The sequence below is a fragment of the Dama dama genome, chromosome 12, assembly GCF_033118175.1.
Source record: "Dama dama isolate Ldn47 chromosome 12, ASM3311817v1, whole genome shotgun sequence".
Taxonomy (NCBI): Eukaryota; Metazoa; Chordata; class Mammalia; order Artiodactyla; family Cervidae; genus Dama; species Dama dama.
Genome location: NC_083692.1, coordinates 63,525,600 through 63,545,904, shown reverse-complemented (window position 1 = coordinate 63,545,904; position 20,305 = coordinate 63,525,600). Strand labels below are relative to the sequence as shown.

The following is a 20,305-nucleotide window of genomic DNA, read 5'->3' as shown; positions in this document are numbered from 1 at the left end:
TTTGTCTTGTATAGATGTACTCCATCACATCTGCCCATCTGACATCCCCATGGTCTCTTTAGGTGCAATCAGCAACAGTAGCTGTCCTTTTTTTTATTCCCACCACCCCTTCTTTTTTGTTATGTTCACTAATTTGTTATAGTTTTTAGATTCCACATATCAGTGATATCATACAGTATTTATCTTTCTCTGACTTTTTTCACTTAGCATAGTACCCTGCAAGTCTAGCAGCCAGTCTTTTGAGAGAATGCTGTGTACTTGAGACTGAAATTCTTTGAGTCAAAAGTTTTAATTTACTTTAATAAAGTGCCATTCTGTACTTGTTAACAAGTATTACAAAGAAAAGGAACTAAAACCGAGAGTATCAAAGCAACAAAATAGAAACAATGAAAAAAAATTTAACTTTGTACAAAGAGTCCAGTTTTTTTGGTAGGTCCTATTTTCTTTATACTTAATAATTGTGTATTTTTCTACTGGACCAAATTCATGTTAACATCACACTTAATTGTGGAATATTTAACATTTTCATATTTAAAAATTTTCATATTTAGTATTATGAAAGCATAATATTTAACTCTAATAAGGACTTATCCATAGCTGAATATTGAAGACCATTCTCCACTCAGGTCTTATGCTGTGTATTTTATAACTTTCTTTAGTCATCTTTGGATCTTTAAGGATAATGGTCAGGGATAGCATTGATCAATATAATCTTAGGATTGTCTAAAAATCATATTTTTAGTTAATGTTGTCCCATTTCATCAGAAATACAAGAGTGCTTTAAATATTAGGTTATTTTCCTTACCTATAAATGAATGTATGTATTAGGGAATAGTAAATGGTTATGAAAAACCCTGAACTCAAAAAAAAAAATCTTAATTTACTTATCTGAATACCTTTATAAAGGCTTTTTAAAAAATTTCTCGAGCCCAGTAGTTTCTATTTTAAGACAGCTAGTCTTCATAGATGCCTTGAGCTGGGGTGACAGAAATGAATGTTTTTTCTGTTGATTTCTGAGAGTATAAGTTTTTTTGAAGTGGGGAATCTAGTTTTGTTCTTGGTCCTCTCCTGCTCAGCCTGAGCAGAGAATCATTTGTCTGATAAGCAAAGTTTCTCTTCCCAGCATGCTTGGTTTTAGATTGTAGATTCAGGAGGTGGTTGGGGAAAGTGATGCTGGAGCTGGAAGTTTAAGCTGGAGGTTCACGGGCTACCACCATGACAGTTCTGAAGTTGGTTAGGTTCTGGAACATGTTGCAGTCCATTTCCACGGTGAGCCTCTGGCACCCCACCTTCATTGGCATGAACTCAACTTGGGTGCGCAAAGTGTTTTTGGGCTGCACCGAATTCACTCTGAAATAGAAGAAAAGGTAAGTCCTAGTTCTGTTGCAGGGCCATTCCTTTGCTGGTCCCAGTGAATCTGATCCTTACCTGCTTACAGAGGTGGACCCTGAAGAAATAAACTTGTAAGTACCTAGCTGTTAAAACAGAGGAGGTTTGAAGGGGGTGGAAGGCAGGAGCCTCCATGGTGAGCAGCTGTATGGTTGAGAAGAGAAATATCCTATGCTAAGGGCTTCCAGGTTGCATCTGTTGTTTCATCACCTGTGACTTCAGTCTGGTCCCATTCTTGGTAATAGTAGGCTTGTGAAAACTATGGTTTTAGAAGCCTCATTGCTAACTGCAGTGGGTGTAGTGGGCATACTAGATGTCAGGATGCCAGCAGGTGGCGTTTGGAGCCCTATCAGCAGCTTTCTTGTCTACCTTTGGACCTTCTTATGGTGACTGAGCAAATGGTACAGATTTCTTTTGAGAAGATTTGCCTTACAGTTTATCTGGGAGACCACATAAGTCTGGTTAAATGCTGGCAGTCCTTCCTCTCAACTATGACCAAGAGTGACTGAGTTTCTTGAGGCTGAGGTGGTGGCTCAACAACCACACAACCTGTCAGGGACCTCGGGGTTGTAGGAATAGGCATCGTGAACTCTAAACTGTATGTGCGTGTTTAGTGGAGGATGCTGTGGACCTCATGAGAGAAGGAGCAATAATTAACAAAGATACTTGCAACATCTAAAGCCAACAAGGCGCGGATAACCTAGATTATATAGGGTTTGTGTGTATGAATATGTGTGTGTATATATATATATACACCCACAGATCAACAAGGAAAAAAGGAACAGCAAAAGAAAAGTTGGCAAAGTTAAGAAACTATAGAGGAGGAAATGGAAAAGGCTAATAAACATATGCTGCGATTCATGGGGTCGCAAAGAGTCGGACACAACTGAGCGACTGAACTGAATAAACATATGAAGAGTTGCAAATTAAAACAATGATGAGATGTTACCTTATTCCTGTTAGACCAGATTAACACAGAAAACTGGGTATTGCCAAGAGTGGAGGAATGGTAGGAATATAGAAGCTGTCAAGTACTGCTGGAGGGAACTGCAGCCATTCTGCAAACCAATCTGATAGCATGTGGTCAAACCAGGTCTTATCCTGTGTCTCAGCAACTCCATTCCTGTGCCTTTATCCCTCACACATGAATTTTCAAGCAGGTATATAAGGGGATATGTGTATTTGTGGTGTCTGAGTGTTGGAGGCACTGTGGAGTGGTGTGGTAGGAAGCAGGGGTATACATTATGGAGTGATTTGTAGCAGAAGCAGTGGACTTGACGTGGATGAGTGAAAAACAGTTCTAAGTGAAATGAATTAGACATAACATAACGTTTATATAGTTTAAAAATACAGGCTCATGATACTAAGACAAGGATATGAAGAGTGGTGGTGGGAATGGGAGTAGGGAATAGGAGTAAAAGGGAATGTGTATATAAAATTCTGTATTGTGTTGTCACTAGTTGAATGCAGCTCTTTCCTGTGATGTTCCCTAACCCCCTCACCTGTGCTCATCAGTAATACCCAGGCCCTCTCTGCATGACCAGGGCCTCAACCAGAGTCAGGTGCCCAAGGGGCACAGAGCCTCCCTCTGTCCTGTACCCCTGTAAGCATTGGTGGCCCCAGGGTGAGAGAGGCCCTGATCTTTTAGTTCAGCTCTGGCCAGTACTTGCTCTGTCTTCATGGCCACAGCAAACAGTGTCATCAGTCTTGGGTTCCTGCCATTCTTTACCATTTGAGCCACCAGGGAAGCCCAGGTTCTTGCCTTTCTGACAGGTTGAGATACTTCTGTGGGATGAGAAGCTTGTGGTCTCTTACCTGTAGCTCTTCTCTCTGTAAATGAGCCCCCTTCCAAAGATGGAGATCACACAGTCTTCCAAGGGAACATCGAGGGGGTTATGGATGCTGACCACGACCATCAGGGGCTGATGTTGCTCTGCTGTCTCTGGCATCTGTGGGGGATCCCAAGAGCATGGAGCTGTAGTCACTCCTTCCCCTCCTAGCTACCCTCCCTGAACCCTTTCTTGGTTATTCTCCTATCTTTACCATCCTCACCTAAACTCAACAGCTGACTTCCCTACCCCTCTACTTGATCTTCTGTATTTACTTTCACCTTTGATCCATCACTGACAACACTGATGGTGCCCTTCCTTCACTTGGAAACCTTGGAAGGTTTCCCATTGTCTTCAGAATTCAGCTTTGGTTGGCCTTCAGAGCCCTCCACGATCTAACCCCAATCTATCCCAGGCTCATCTGTTCTACCCCTGACTACACCCTAGCCTCTGGGCAGTTTCCCAGCCCCAGCATAGCCCTCAGGCTCCCTTCCTTTGGGCCTCTTTTCTCAGTCTTGCGTCTGCAATGGCCTTCTCCCTCCTCTGCACTGAAAGCTAACCTATTGTTCAAAGCCTGACACAAATGCCACCTCCTCCATGAAGTTTTCCCAAACCCCCAGCCAAAAATAGGCCTCTTTACTTCACTTGTGCCAGAGTGACTTTGTTCCTCTGAAAACTCTGACATAGACCACACATTATGTCACCCTTGCACAACTGTGACCCCCTCCAGGGCAGAGACCAAGTCACATTCATTTTGTTCTGGGTACACATGTGGAAAGAGGACTGGACTAAGAGCCCTAAGCCTCTAAGACATCCCATATTTATGATTTGTAGGCATGATGCTTTTCTCATCTGAATAATGGGAAGAGATCACCTCCCAGGGCTGTGGTATTAAAAGAAGTAAAATGTGAAAATACATTGGTACTGTATAAAGTGCTAAATAACCATAGGCTGTTATTATCCTTGTAAATTTGGAGGCAGCCACTGAAAGACTCCGATTTTAGAAAGCTTTACTTAAAGTGGAAAGATTTAAATCTTGGTGTCATATATAAGAAATCATCTCTTTCAAGAGGAGCTCTCAACCCAGCATTTCCTGATAGTTTCTTTAGCACAGCAGCACGGTCACCTGCTCTGAAGCTTGAGGGGCTCTGTTCTTTCTGAAACGGTGACCTGAATAGCAGCAAACACAGCAATTTGGGGAAAGACTGGTGCCTACCTCGATGACAAGGTGTGGTCTGCAAATGGCGATGTCTTGCTGGGCGAAGCAGGTAAGGCTGGAGTGCGTTGCCATGGCAGTGAGTCTGAGGAAGCTATTCTCTGGCAGGCTTTGTTCAAAACTGTAGTTGAATGGGATTTTCTTATCTGAAACATGTAACAGGTGGAGTCAGTGCCCAGGAGTACAAGCAGTAGTTTCATGCTTGTCTCCCAGGAGACATGACTCCCAGGAGGCCTCACTGAAGCCAGAAAGATGCCTCATTCCTCATAGCAGTTTCAGAATGCACTCACTCAAGAACCCACCCTAAAGGACTTCCCTGGTGGTCCTGTGGTTAGGACTCTGTGGTCTCAAGGTAGGGGGTCCAGGTTCAACCCCCAGTCAGGAAACAAGTTCCCACATGCCACAACCAGGAGCCTGAATGCTGCAACTAAGACGAGGGGCAGCCAAAATAAAAACAAACAACCCACCCAAGACCAACATCACCATCATGAGCACAACACCTTTGGTAGACCACCTCCACAGGGCTCTGGAAAGGGCCCTGTGAGCTGCAAGTGGAGCCTCAGTCTCCTTGTCTAGTAATAACACGTACCTGGTGGGATGGCTTCTGGTCACAAGACAGTTGTTAAGTGTTGGCTTCAGACCCAGTCATGGCTGAATATATGCTTGCTTGCTCCCCTCCCCTTCTCTGCTGCTGTTCTTTTCCGTTTGCAAAGAAAATGAAGCCACCCTTCCCTCCTCACCACTGCCTCCAGGGTGAGGCCCCCTCTGTGCCCAGGTCCTGCCCCCTGCTTTTCAAATCAGTGCTCCATCCCAACCCCACCACTGCTTAGCTGTGTAACTGTGGGCAGTTTATTTCACTTTCTGTGTCTTAGTCTCCTCATCTGTAAAGTGGGGATGATAATGGTTCCTGCCTCATAAGGTCATTATGAGGATAAATGAGATAATACATACAAAACACTTGACATCATGTTTGCCCAAAATTAAGTGCTCAATAAATGTGAGCTATAATTATTCTAGTCATGTCTCATTTCCTCAAAGGTTGCACCGTCGAGTATAACCCATCTCTCCTGAGGCTTTGTCTTTTTCATTAATTCTTCTTCAGCATTTAAGCACATTCTGCTCTCTCTCTATCATCTTAAAAGAAAACAAAGAACACCTTTCCTCTCCCGAGTGTCCCTATCTGCCACCCACCCTCTTTTCTTTTTCCATCCATTCTTCCAGGAAGGACTGCATACCTTGTCTCACCTCCTCAGCTCTCAGCAGCTTAAGCCCCAGGGAACCTACTGCTTCTCCAACCAGACCCTCTGTCAGTAGAGGCTTTCCAGCCTTGACCTCTCAGCCTCTCCAGTGGCCATGCTGGGCTCCCCTTTCTTCTCTTTGACTTAGTCTCTCACTCTGCTGTCTCTCTGTCTGGTGCCTACACGCTGGTGCTGCCTGGGTTTCCTCCTCACCCTCTCATTTTCTCTCAGTCCTTCCCCCTCTTCCCTCCCCCATCCAGGACTTTATCTCGAATACCAGCTTTAGATTTCCAGCTGCCTACTGGCCATCACAGCTCAGATGTCTTCTGGGATTTCAAACCCAACATGCAACAAACAGAATGCATCATCTTTCTCCCCAAACCTGTGCTTTCCCATTGGCCCTACTTTAGAGGCTCACCCAAACTGGAAGCACCCTCTAGCCACATACACAAGTTCAATCTAGCCCACTTCTATAATATGACTTCATTTGAAAAGTTCTGCTAGTTTACTTTGTCCTTCAATTTTTCAAAACCTTGCAACTTCTAATCTGTGGTTGTTGGATACACATTAGATACACATTAGAATCACATGGGAAGCTTTAAAAATTCCCAATGCCAAGCCACACCCCAAGTCAATTATAGCAGACTCTGACCGAGAGACCCAGGAATCAATATATTTAAAGTTCTCCAGGTGATTCAACATACAGACAAGGTTGAGGTACATGACTCTAATTTGACCCCTTCCATTCCATTCTACCAAAAGTTCCTTTTCAAAAATGAATTTCTAATCCTATTGACTCCTTTGGTTAAAACCTTTTACCAGCTCCCCATTGCCCAGAGAATAAAACCCAAATTCTTGAGCAGCATTGACAAGCCACTTCAAGATCTGGCCCAGTCTGGCTCTCATGCAACTCCCCTCTTCCACTCAGCCCGCTCTTGGAAAGGGAACAGGGTGGAGAGACTGGAGGCAGGGGGACCAGTCAGGAGGTTGCTGCAACCATGTAAACAAGCTCTATTCCACTGATTCTCTTGCCTGCACATTGGAGTCACCCAAGGACTTAACAATATTTTTGATGTTTGGGTCAAACTGTAGAGTTTCTGACTTAATTGGTCTGGGGTGCAGGCTGAGCATCAAACTTCCCCCAGGTGGTTCTTATGTGCAGCAAAGTTGGAGAACTTTGCCATGAGAACTAGAGCAGAACTAGCTGCTCTAGTCCAGGGAATTTCAACCCTAGAATAACACAGGGAGCTCTGAAAAAATTCTAGTGCCTGGATCCAGCTCCAGATCAATTACATAAGAATCTCAAGGAGGAGGAAGAACCCTGGCATATGTCCCTTTTGCCTGGAAAGCCCATGACTCCCTTCTCTGTCTGACACTGCCTTACTCATCCTTCAAGACCCAGGGCAGCCTGATTTACCTGGGGGCAGGCTGCTCTGTCTGGGAGAGATGCTAATCCACCATTGTACTGTGTTTACCTTGTCAAACACTTCTTACATGGCTCCATAGTCTGTTTACTCAAACAACTACAATCAGAATTGCGGGTTTTGTTTTTTCTGTGTGAAGCTCAGTAAAGATGTATTGAATGAGAGAGCGAGCGAGCGAACGAGCACGTCAGGAACTAGAAACCATGCCTGCAAATCTGCAGGGGTTGCTGTGTGGCTGCTGCCTGCTCAGAGCGGGAGCTGGGTGTGTAGAGTGTTGGGAAGGGGCCGCAGAGAGGTACCTGAGCCGGCACTGAGCGTGAAGACAAACTTCTTCCTCCAGAGCTTGGCAGCAAGGATGCCGTTGTAGTACACTGCCTGCAGCCCGATCGCCAGCTGCACTTCCTTCTCCTGGTCACTGGGGTTTAACAAGTTCACAGAGAACTCTACGTTCTCTCCCAGGACTATGGAACTCGGTGCTTTCATTAGGAGATATAGAAGATCATCAGTCTCACAACAAGGAGGATAGATGTCATCATCTTTCTTGTGTTTCATTCTGTATTTCTGGACTTTCTCCAGCACCATTTTTTCTTGAGAAGATCCTGAAGAATGGAATAAACAAAGCAGGCCTCTTACCCAACAGGTATAGACCCTTCTAATAAAAGCTCAGGATTAAGGTTCATTGACCCACTACTGCTCAAATTTGCCAAGGCCACAAGAGCTTTGCAAACCTCTCCTGCCACATGTAGCTAAAAAAACTCACCACAGATACAGTGTCTCTCTTCCAAGTCACTCAAGGGTCAAGTTCTTCAAGTACTATGAATTTGCCCCTTGAATGGTGGGAGAGCTAGTTTTTGTACAAGTTGCAGTAACTTGTATTTTCCAAAGTGAAGGAGTTTGGACTTATTCCAAGGGAAATGGAGGCCATGAAATATTCTGGAGCAGGAATATTCTGTAACATAAATATATTTGTGTCCTGGGAAGTTCATTCTGGAAACCATAAGTTAGAGATGGAATAACGATGAGGAGACTGGAGGCAGGGGTCCAATTAGGAGGCTACTATAATACTGTAGTCAGACATGACTGAGTGACTTCTCTTTCACTTTTCACTTTCATGCATTGGAGAAGGAAATGGCAACCCACTCCAGTGTTCTTGCCTGGAGAATCCCAGGGACGGTGGAGCCTAGTGGGCTGCCGCCTATGGGGTCGCACAGAGTCGGACACGACTGAAGTGACTTAGCAGCAGCAGCAGCAGCAGCAGCATAATACTGTAGAAGAGAGATGGTGAGGCCCTGGGTGACCTGTAGGCAATGGGGAAGGAGATGAGGAGATGGGTGTGAGGGTACCATCGGGAGGCTCAAGAACAGAGCAGGCTTTCTTGTTTGGACAAATGGGTGGACAGTACAGCACTGTGCTCTAATAACTACTATGGAGGGGAATTCAGAGGGAGGTTGGGGAGTGTGGGAGGACAGCAGGAGAGAGAGAATACTTCCCAGCAGCTGGGCTTGTTTTTTGTTTTGTCTTTGGCCATGCCACTTGTGACATGTGAGATCTTAGCTTCCCAACCAGGGATTAACCCCCTGCAGTAGAAGTGCAGAGTCTTAACTACTGGACCATCAGGGAAGTCACCTGGGCTTGGTATTAAGTATTTTGTTCTATAGCAGTGGTTCTCAGCTGGGGACAGTTTTGCCCCCAGGGGACATCTGGAAATGTCAGGAGACATTTTCTGGTTGTCACAACTGGGGGTGGTGGTTGAGGAGGGGCTGGCATCTAGAGGATAGAGACCAGGAAGGCTTCTGAATGTCCCAGGTTGCACAGCCTCCCAGATAGCAAAGATATCTGGTCCAAAACGTGAATAAAGTCAAACAGGGTTGAGAAGTCCTGTTTTATGTGATGGGGAATGGCCTGCACGTCTCCCTGGCCTGCATGTGTCTGGCCCATTCCTTTCCCTCTGTTGCTGTCTGGGGCCCTCCTCAGCCTGGTGCGTGCATGCTAAATTGCTTCAGTCGTGTCCAACTCTTTGCAACCCCACAGACTGTAGCCGCTCAGTCTGTCCATGGAATTTTTGGGCAAGAAAACAAGGGGGTTGCCATTTCCTACTCCAGGGGATCTTCCTGACCCAGGGATCGAACTGGCATCTCCTGCATTGGTGGGCAGATTCTTTACCTCTGAGCCACCTGGGAGGCCCCCCACTGCCTGGTACCTTCAGGATACTTGTAGTTCTGTGTGATATCCTCACGGCGGTCACAGTCCACATTCTTGGTGCTGATATTGTTGCCAAAATACTTAGTGTTGCTGTCAGTCAACTCCAGTGTCCTGTCTTCACGGCACTTCCAGACCACACATGAGGCATTTATTGAGGCAAAAATGTCTGATACTGCAGGGGTCAGCCACACGATCCCCTCCTTGACCGCTCTGACTGGGACCAGATCACAGGCCTCCAGGACTGAGGGAGAGAAATGTCAATGAGTGAGAGGAATCATACCCAGACCTTGGCTTCAGTCAGAGCAGCAAAACCTCTATCCTCATGCCCTGTTGCCCCTCCGCTGGAATCAAGGTCAGAGGTGGGCACCAGGCAGGGCTTCTGAGAGGGCACAGCTGAGGTGAGGCTCACTTTTAGTGACAAAACTTTTTGGTTATGGTCTATGGCAGATGCCCTCTCAGAAGTTGGACAAGACCTCAGAGTTACAGAATACATGGGAGTTCCTAAGCCAGCTTGACCACAGACATGACAGGAGTAGGTGGCCTTTGTTGAGCACTTCCTACGTGCCTGGCCCTGTGACTGTTCTGTTCCTGGGGGGGCCTTGGGCCAGCATCCCACTGCTCATTATCAGTCCTGCCACTGCTTCTGTTTTAGGGGCTGCAGACCGGCTATGGACCACCTGCTGCGCCTGTTTCCTCTCCAAGAGATTCCTTGGACTCTTGCAGCTCTGTGTAACCTGGTGGTCCTAGGCCCACCCCAGGCTGTACCTTCACCTCCTTTAAGAGCACTTGGGTATAGAACCTGCCATCCGTCATAACCCTCAGGCAGAGCAGGCCGGGCCATCCAGCACTCCGTGGAAGTCTGGAAGATCCTGAAGCAAAGAGAACAGTATAAGTTGGGAAAAGTCCTGAAGCAGTCCTAGAGATGACAGAGCTGATACTAAGTGGATGGGAGGACGCTGTGTAAGAGTGGTTCCAACACTCCCAGGAAGGGGCGTGTGTCTCACATTCACCCTGACCGTCAGAGTCCTGCCTTCCAGAGTCTTGAAGGCCTATTCAAAGCAGGGCTGCTTGGGGTGGGGGGCTCCCATGGATGACAGCCTGCGGGTTTGGAGCCCTTTGAGGTCTGGGACTTCATCCATCCCCTTTGGGCTTCTCACCAGGCTCTGCCTCTGTTGCCTTCTCCATTCTGAAGCCCCTCCTCGTTGTAGTACTCGCCTACCAGCAGGCCCCCGCCGGTGCCCTGGGCAGAGGTGAACGTGGTGACGACACGGGCAGGGATTCCCAGGCCTCGCAGCACTGCATGGAAGCGGGCAGAGGGTCAGGGCACCAGGGAGGCCTGGGACGCATGGGTTGGGATCTGTGGCTAGCATTCTCAGTGTCTCCTCTGGACACTAGGCACTTTCATGGTCTTAAATGCCAGGTGACATTGTGGAAAGAGAAGGGTCACAGGAACTGACACCCGCCCGACCTAGGTGAAGGCCAAGTAATGAGCAACAGACAAGGGACACAGCAGGTGGAGTACACAGCAGGGGGAGGCTTCAGCAGAGCGCTGGGACTGGCTTTTTTGGGGCAGAGGCAGGGAGGAGCTGTGGGGAGTTTGGGAGCAGAGCTTGCCAGCTTGGCCTAACTTTGCTGAATCTGGGAGAAGGAGCAAAAGCTGGTTGAGAGGAGTGGCTGGGGAAAAGCCATCTTGGCCAGATGGTGCATGGGAAGCAGTCACAGGTGTGGTGGAGGTGGGGGAATGCTGCGGAGTGGAGGCAGTGGCTGCTTTTGGAGATGTCATGGGGCAGGGGGTACCAGGCAACCCAAGAAGCAAGGCAGACACTGTGTGGTAGCCAAGGTAACTTGCCTGGGTGTGGCAGGCAAGTCCGCTCTGTACCTGTGCAAGCAACAGCTGCCAACACCCAGGCCTGGCCCTCGTACACGGGTCTCCCATGACCAGTGACCCACTGTCGCAGGATGGGCACACTGCCCCGGCGCTTGTTCAGCAAGGCCCTTTCCTCCGTAGTCTGGATCTTTGCAGTGGGCAGGACAGACTTCTTCTTAAGAACATGCAGCTGTTTGGGGAAATGTGTGGATGTTTATGGGGGTGGGTAGGGAGGGCTCGGGGAAGGCAATGGCACCCCACTCCAGTACTCTTGCCTGGAAAATCCCATGGACGGAGGAGCCTGGTGGGCTGCAGTCCATGGGGTCACTAAGAGTCGGACATGACTGAACGACTTCACTTTCACTTTTCCCTTTCATGCATTGGAGAAGGAAATGGCAACCCACTCCAGTGTTCCTGTCTGGAGAATCCCAGGGATGGGGGAGCCTGGAGGGCTGCCGTCTGTGGGGTCGCACAGAGTCGGACACGACTGAAGCGACTTAGCAGCAGCAGCAGGGATGGTTCGGGTTTCTCAGTTGGCGCTAGTGGTAAAGATCCCACCTGCCAATGCAGGAGATGAAAGAGACATGTGTTCAATCCCTGGGTGGGGAAGATCCCCCGGAGGAGGGCATGGAAACCCACTCCAGTATTCTTGCCTGGAGAATCCCACGGATAGAGGAGCTTGGTGGGCTATAGTCCATAGGGTCGCAAAGAGCCGGACACAACTGAAATGACTCAGCAAGGGCTCTCACAGCTCTCCAGGCATGGTGAACAGACCACCTGTATGGAAATCACCTGGAACTTGTTAAACCTGCATGTTCCTGGGCTCCACCCTCACCCACTGGGATGGTGTCTGGGAAGCCTCCTTTTTAACAAGTCCTTCAGAAGCAGGGGTTCATGAACCATGAAAGTGAAAGTGTTAGTTGCTCAGTCATTTCCGACTCTTGTGACCCCACGGGCTGTAGCCCACCAGGCTTCTTTGTCCATGGGATTCTCCATGCAAGAATACTGGAGTGGGTTGTCATTCCCTTCTCCAGGGGATCTTCCTGACCCAGGGGTTGAAACGTGGATCGAACCCAGGTCTCCCCCACTGCAGGCAGATTCTTGACCGTCTGAGCCACCAGGGAAGCCCATAGTGGCAAATGAAACTCAGGACATGATAGCAGCAGGAGGGCTGCCCCTCGGTGGGGGCTTTCACTGTTCCTTGGTCTGCCTGGCCCTGATTTTTTCGAGCGTTTGCACCTGGGACCTTGAGGCCCACATTTTCTTCTCCTCGCAGGCTAGCCCTGTCCCTCACCGCCTCCTCAGAGGAGAGGATTGAGCCACTTGAGGAAGTAGAGAACACATTACTCCTGCGAGAGAACTTTTTAAGGACAATAGGAAAGGACCATGCCACCTTCATGGGAATAATTTAGAAATGAAAACAAGTTCCTTTGACTGCCTTATCGCCAAACCACGGGTAAGATGGAACTGACCTTAGGTTCCCAGGGACCTAAGCCCTGTGCCAGGGCTGGGGGTGAGGAGGCAGGGAGAGGGAGGTCTCAAGGAAATCCAGGTCAGTTTTAGTCCTTGCTGGCTTGGGACCTGAGGGAGGACACCTTCCTGTCATTTCTCTCCCCGCTGGATGCTACTGTCTGCCCCTCCTCACTCAGACCCTTCTCCAGGGACTGTCCCCTGCACTCTGGGAGGAGGGGACCATTCGTGAGTAAAAAACTTCTGGGGCCCTAGATGGGGGCAGAGGACTGCTGTCTCATCTCCTCCCCCTCCCCACCGCGTCGTCACTCACCAAGGCGCCTAAGACTCGGGCCACATACACGGGGTTGCCCCACTTCTCCACCTGATTGTCCACGGTCAGTAAGCTCAAGCCAAGGTCGATGACATCCTCCTCGAGCTGTAAGGACCACACAGGCCACCCATGATGGAGGGTGTGCGGGTCAGCCTCTCCTTCCACAAGTCAACCCCGCCCCCTTTTCCTTTCCTTTCCTTTCCTTTCCTTGACTCCCTGCTGTGTTCCTGAGGAAGTTCTGGCTTTTCCCTCTGCCCTAGGGCCCGCTCGTCCCAGTGCCTGGCATCTCAGCCTTTTGCCTCTTCTGTTGTCTGGCTGCTGATAGTGTGGGCTTTTGAGCACCAGAGCTCTGTGGAGTCCTTTCATTTCTGCAGTTTTTCATATAACTTGCTCCCACAGCTCCTAACAGGGCTATCCTTGTGTGGGGGTGGATAAAATGGAGCAGAAGTGAGGAGCGAGGGAGACACATGGCCACTTAGGCTACAGATCTCAGCAACGTGGTTGGGGCTCTAGGAGAGATGCCAACCCAGGGAGCACAGTGGAGAGTCAGTCTGCCTCTGGGGGCTGGGAAAACTTTCAGAAGGCCTTAAAAGATGGGCAGGCATTTTCCAGGTGGTAAGTGAGGGAAGGTATTCCTGGCAGAGGGAACATTCAGCCTGCACAATCAAGGGATGACCAGGAGCTGAAGCATGGAGCGGGTGGGGGCTCTTGGGGAGAGGAAAGCACTGGCCTGACTGTGAAGAGTCTTGTGTGTCAAGTCAGGGGATTTGGTTTCTATCCTGTAGATGGTGAGGTTTAACAGAGGCTTCATCTGCATGGTCTTTAGGAAAATAACTCTGGTGGTTGAGGAGGATGGTCTAGTGTGGCCCTGAGGGGACCGAGGTACCACGTGGCTGCACTTGCATGAAGAAATGGCCTCGTGACCAGAGGCTTTGGACTGGCCCAATCTGTTTGACTTGAGCACTGAAAGTTATGGGGTGATCGCTGTCTCCCTACCTTTCCTGGAGGCCCCCGTACCTGGCCAAAGTCCCAGGGCTCATCCTGGATGCAGTCAGCCGTGCCCAGGAAGATGAGGCCATTCTGGTTCAGCAAGTACTCCCTGCGCTGAGCTTCATTCCCCAGGAATACAGCATCCTCTGGAGAGAAGCAGGCAGGGATGAGGGATGCTAGGCATGCCGTCCATCTCCAGGCCTTTGCCCTCCCTGCTTAGGTGAGATTCTGCTGCAGGCCTTCCCTTCAACTCCAGGCCTGGTAGAGACTGTGAAGGAAACCCCTGTTTTCATCCCACACTGGGACCAGGCCTCCTCTCTGGTGAGAGTGGGGAAGGGGATGAGAGTCCCTGGGTCAGCCACAGTGGCTTTCATGGTCAGCCAGCAGACAGGAACAAGCCAACCTTAAAAGGCCTACTGGTTCCCAAAGAAACCTGCTCCTGAACCAAGAGCATTTGGCAACAGGTCAGGGGGCTTCCCAGGGGGCCTGCTATGTCTCTCTGATAAGTTCAACCAGAAAAAAAAGTATTTCAGAAAAACCAAACAAGTTGACTGATGTGAACAGAAGGAAAGACAAACAGGGGCAGAGGGAGAATGGGGCTGTGTGTGAAGGAGCAGTGGGAGCCACTTGGCGTGTCCAAGGGGGTCTAGGACTCCTTTGGTCTCTTCCTGCTGCCTCTCCTACTATCTTCATCAAAGGGTTTCCTGGGGGTCATGAAGGGGGTTGGGGTTTGAAGGAGGCTCTAGAAAGCTGGGAGCAGCTGGGGGACCTATTCTACTTGTCAAATGTCTCTCTCTGCCTGTTGCCAGGGGCGAAGTAGGGGGTGGTTGGACTGGTTCCTGGAGACTAGAATGAGAAGATTTCCAAACCATCTTCCCAGGCATCCAACTAGGATGAGGGTACTCAAAGTAACAGAAGGCTGGGATATTAGATATCAGGAAGCCCTGAAAAACCTTGGACAGAAAATCACAGAATCATGTGCCCAAGGAGCCCCAGGCCCCTGCCCCTCCATCCTGAGTACTATCTGCGAAGTCAGCTGAACATTGCCTCTTTGGAAATTGCTTCAAACCAAGGAGTTTGGCTCTGCAGGCTTTGGGAAGTACATTATCAGAGCAGAGGTAGCACCCTTCTTCTCAGCTTGGGTGCATCCCCTCCTGTCTTTATAAAGCTCCCTGCTTATGAATAGGACTTTGACTTTCACTATTGCTGCTACTGCTAAGTCATTTCAGTTGTGTCTGATTCTGTGCGACCCCATAGACGGCAGCGCATCAGGCTCCTCTGTCCCTGGGATTCTCCAGGCAAGAATACTGAAGTGGGTTGCCATTTCCTTCTCTAATGCATGAAAGTGAAAAATGAAAGTGAAGTCGTTCAGTCATGTCCGACTCTTAGCGACCCCATGGACTGTAGCCTACCAGGCTCCTCCGTCCATGGGATTTTCCAGGCAAGAGTACTGGAGTGGGGTGCCATTGCCTTCTCCAGACTTTCACTACAGGGTATAAAATTTCCTTTTGAATCCAGAAGAGCCCCATCTTCAAGTATGGTAAGATGAGACTGAGTCCCAGATAATCTCTGAAAGTCTCTAACTCACCTCCCAGATGGGCAGTGCCAATACTTCACCCCTGGCCAGACAGACACCTCACCCCTATTGAGAGGTCTTCCCTCACTGGTCCTGACAAGCCAGGTATGGAGGCAGGAACCCTGGCATAGAGTCAAGACTGTGAGCTCCCTCTGAACCAAGGCCTGTTCCAGAACTGTATTTCTGCATCTTTGCTCAGGTAGTCAGGACCTAGCTCTGGATGTGCGCTCAGTCAATGAGGCAGGTATAGTAAAGCCTCAGTTTTGAAGGGAAATGGCTTGAGGGTCTTTCTGGCAGTACGCACAGAGCCATGGGCTCTTGTTCAGCTGAAAGGGCCTTGAATCCATACTCACCCACATGGGGCAAGGGCCCCTCAATGGATACTAGTTCCCCTCCATTGTTCCACCTGCCAACCCCCTTGGAGCAGGAACGAAGGGCCTGGACTGAGGACAGACAGGGCTATCTGAAGGAGGGGGCCACTCGAGGACTGCAGGCTGGGCAAGAGAAATGGAGACAGGGAGTTACTGGGACTCAGGTGCTGTATAGGAAGGCCATCAGGCCCTGGGATCCAGGGGCTTCAGGGGAGATTTCTTCTACTTCCCCTTGTTACCAGCCGTGCCTCATAAGGAGGCCCCCTTTGGGCTGGCAGTGAACTTGTGAAAGGAAAAGGCTTGTCTGGGGTAGCAAGGATGGGCAAACAGGAAGAAACTGTTTTCCAGTCCCCTCGATAACTGTTCAGGTAGCCCAAAGATTTAAGGTGGGGGATGGCGGATTCAAAAAGGAACACAGACTCAGTATTCAGAATGGGAAGGAAGAGATGTTCTCTTGACTTTTGTTTGGGACATGTCAACCATGTCTGATGACTTTTCTAGACTAAATAGTGCTGACAGCTAGGGCTGAGCTTTGCCAGAGGTGGCAACTGGCTGGGCCTCAGGAGGCCACCTGTCCCCAGGAAAGTCCATCCAGAGGCTACTGAGCTAGGGAGACTGGTTGCTAATTTGCTGCTCTAGGTGGGTATTTGGATGGGTCATGGTGGAGAGAGAGAGTCTATAGTAAGGACAGAACTCACAAGTAGAAAGAAGCAAGAAGGAAGATTTACTGTGAAGCTGAAACTGAAACTTTGGGTCCCTCACCAACAACAGAAACTGCCTTCAAGTCAGGGAGGGGCCTAAGCAATTCAAAATTCGATCTTCTTTTTCTTAAAGAGGATCCCCCAAATTATTTAAAAACTCAGACCCCGCAAAACCTGGATTCACCCTGGAGACAGACTATGGGAGCCCAGGGAGGGATCAGAGAAACCTGTCCCACAGGCCCCCTCTTTTCCTGAAGTGCTCTCCAGCTCTCGGCCCCTAGCCTGTTATCACAGAGGGCAGTGCTTCCAGGGTCACCTCAGTGAGTCTCAGCTCCTGTGACTAAGTAGCTTGAGCCAGGACCAGACTGGCCCCTGCTCTCAGTGGGAAGCTCTGGGCTTCTTCCATCAGGTGACACCACATCAGGACCCAGGGTCTGAGAGGCCGTTCATCCAGAGACCAGTTTCCATAGTGGCTAAGTACCTGTGCTGCTCTAGACGGAGCTGTCCCCTGGGGCCCCAGCTCCAGGGCCTTGAGTCTTGTGCAGCACAGGCTGACCCAGACCAACTCACCTCGATTCCAGGGGTTAAAGAGCAGTGTGAACTGGCCCAGGCATTGCTTCCTGCCTGAGACCTGCAGCAGGAGTGAGTAGTGGCCAATGATAGCATCTGTGGGTGTGGTCACAGAGATAGTCCAGGACTGGTCATCTCTCTCCTCCACCCTTGCACTCCACCACTTCCGGTCCCCCAGACTGGAAACTGAGAATGTGGCTTGGGTCCCATTGGCCTCGGAAGGCTGCTTTCCTGTGGTCATACAGAGATGAATTGGTCATTTGGACCCCTTGGCCACAACTCAGAGTAACAAAATGAAGTATCACAAAACGGAAGTAAGTGAAAATTAGATTTGGAGGAGAATGAAAGCCACCCATCAAGGAATGGGGGTCAGAAAAGGGTGAGGGGAGAGCACAGGTCCTTAGCGCCCATGGACATCTAGAAAAGGTTCATAGTGTATAACATGGGTGTCATCATATCTCCTTCACTGGACAGATGAGAGGTCTTAATGAGATATTGTAGGTAAAGCCCTTGGCTCAAAATCTGACATGTAGTACAGATTCAGCAAGTAGTAGAAATTAAATGTTATATTTAGCCTAGATTAAATCCCATTCAGGCTTTTCTACAAAACTGATATATATGCAACAGAAAAACTCCTTAGTGATATTGCAGCTAAGCAACTTCTGAATTATGATAAATGCTACTTACTATGCATATTATCAGGCTTCCCTGGTAGCTTAGCTGGTAAAGAATCTGCCTGCAATGCAGGAGACCCCAATTTGATTTCTGGGTTGGGAAGATCCACTGGAGAAGGGATAGGTTAGCCACTCCAGTATTCTTGGGTGGCTCAGATGGTAAAGAATCCGCTTGCAATATGGGAGACCTGCTTTTGATCCCTGGGTTGGGAAGATCCCCTGGAGAAGGGAATGGCTACCCACTCCAGTATTCTGGCCTGTAGAATTCCATGGACAGAGGAACCTGGCAGGTTACAGTCCATTGGATCACAAAGAGTCAGACATGAATTAGTGACTTTCACTTTCACTTGCTTGCATATTATCTCATCCTCACAGGATTTCTTGAGGCCCAGGTGCAGTGCGAGCTGGTTGCCCCTTGGTTCCCTAAGGTGGGGCTGGAGAAAGAATCCCCTAGTCCTATTGCCAAAGGAGTTGAGGTCAGTCCCACTCACCGGTTTGTGCAATGAGGGCTACCTTCTTCAGGGCACGCAGAAATGTGAGGACTGGAGCCTGAAAGTGCAAACTGATGGTGAAGGGCTGCCCCCTCCTCACGATGAGCCGTTGGGAGCTGATGTCATTGGTGTGGTGCTCTGCATTGTTCCTCGCTGCCTGGAAGTCGCAGCTCTTGATCCCCAGGCCTGTTGTGGAAAGAATGAAATCCTGGAGACTAGGTAAATGTGACAACATCAGTAAAAGCAGAGACCCTGAAGGCAGAGATGCAGGGTTCAAATCCTTGTCTCAACTTACTAGCTGTGCTGTCTCAAGCAAGTCGCTTAATCATTCATCCTCAGTTTCCTCTTCCTCAGAATAACCATCCCTCCTTGCAGGGTTGTGAAAAGCAAATGAGGTAGTGTACATAATATTCTCAGCCCCATGTCAGACACATAGTAAGTCCCTGTTACTATTATTAATAAGAACAATGCTTGTTCTCATTGTTGACCTCCTTTTCTGGTCCCAATTCAAAAGCAATGAATGAAATCCAGAATTTTGCTCACTCCTACTCATTCTTGTCTAAGAACACAGTGATCATTTTTAGAGCCAATTTTGAAGTCACTGAGTCCAATTCTGAGAAGAGTGAGGCACAGAGAGCAGCTCACTCCAGATTGCAGTGGCTTTCACCTAAAGGCTCATAAAAGCCACAGTACCATGCAGCCCAGAAAAATGCTACAAAGGGGGCCTGTGAATATTAAGACATTCTCCCAGGCAATTCTCACTTTATAACAAAAATGTGTAAATATGCTAACAGAGGCTGAACTTTCTGCATCCTCTGTTTTTGCCTGCTTCCCTGCTTGGGGTCTACCTCTGTCCCTTTTAGCTGGATTCCCTGACTGCACTGTGCTCTGCTGTACTAAGTTGCTCAGTCATGTCTGACTGTTTGTGACCCTGTGGACTGGGGTCCGTGGGGATTCTCTAGGCAAGAATAAAATAGTGGATTGGTATGGTCTCCTCCAGGGGATCTTCCCAAGCCAGGGATCAAACCTGGGTCTCCGGCATTCAGGTGGATTCTTCACCATCAAGGGAAGCCCTTGAATACTGAAGTGGGTAGCCTATCCCTTCTCCAGGGGAACTTCCTTACCCAGGAATTGAACCTGGGTCTCCTGCAATGCAGTCGGATTCTTTATCAGCTGATAAAGAATGCCTCCCTTCTCTCCCACTTAGCTTTGAGGCTACGACACTCTCATGCTTTCCCAGGTTGTCTACCAGATGGACCACAACCCAGTGAAAATAGTTGTGTTAGGATGATGCTGGGATAAGAGTATAAAGCTGTTTAACCACCATCACCACCTTACCACCATCATCACAACTATGACCAATTTACCACCAACAACCCAGTCGATTGTCACTTCATAGCCACACCCCCAGCACCACACCACCATTGCACCCATCACCACTTCCCACCATAACCCACCCCTATCATCTCCACTGCTGTCAGCACCAACCACTACCTTCCCCACCAGGGTCACACAAACACTACCTCCCCTACCACCAGCACCAGTGACCAGCTCACACACTTTAGCTCCTCCATCATCAGCACTCTCTGTTTACTATTCCCCCAACATAGCCCTACAACCACCACCTCCACCACTATTAGCATCCCCTAACACCTGCAACCATCATTGCTCATCATCACCTCCGCTACCGTCCTGCTTATTTTAATGAAAGCATAATGATAGAGAAGCTACTGAGAGCCCAGTAAGCCCTGTGGAGAGCTGGCTTGGCTCACCTTGACCCATGGCTGCAGGCTGCTCTTATCCGCCTGGCTACTGGAAATGCCGTTGCTCTGAGCTCCCTCTCTGAATCTGTCTTCCAGACAGAAAATGATGATGGGCACTTTTGTTGGCTTAAGAATCTGTAAAGAGTGGCATTTCCTTCTACTCCACCTAAGTGCTTCCGCACATGTTTGTCTTTCCTGCTCCCTCCCCTCTGGTATCTCTT

The 20,305-nt window shown here is 49.0% G+C and overlaps 1 protein-coding gene across 1 annotated transcript; it reads right to left on the bottom strand.

Annotated features, from left to right (window-relative positions):
• Window positions 1–291: 291 nt before the first annotated feature.
• Window positions 292–20,103, bottom strand: EPB42 (erythrocyte membrane protein band 4.2). Its single transcript, XM_061158407.1, has 13 exons — window positions 20,094–20,103; window positions 18,322–18,507; window positions 17,157–17,387; window positions 13,966–14,084; window positions 12,949–13,053; window positions 11,178–11,355; window positions 10,456–10,594; window positions 10,064–10,167; window positions 9,297–9,539; window positions 7,396–7,695; window positions 4,435–4,580; window positions 3,205–3,338; window positions 292–1,350 (listed from the first exon to the last, which is right to left on the bottom strand). Exons 1-13 carry the CDS (start codon window positions 20,101–20,103, stop codon window positions 1,188–1,190), a joined length of 2,058 nt encoding a protein of 685 aa, XP_061014390.1. The 3' UTR covers window positions 292–1,187.
• Window positions 20,104–20,305: the final 202 nt, after the last annotated feature.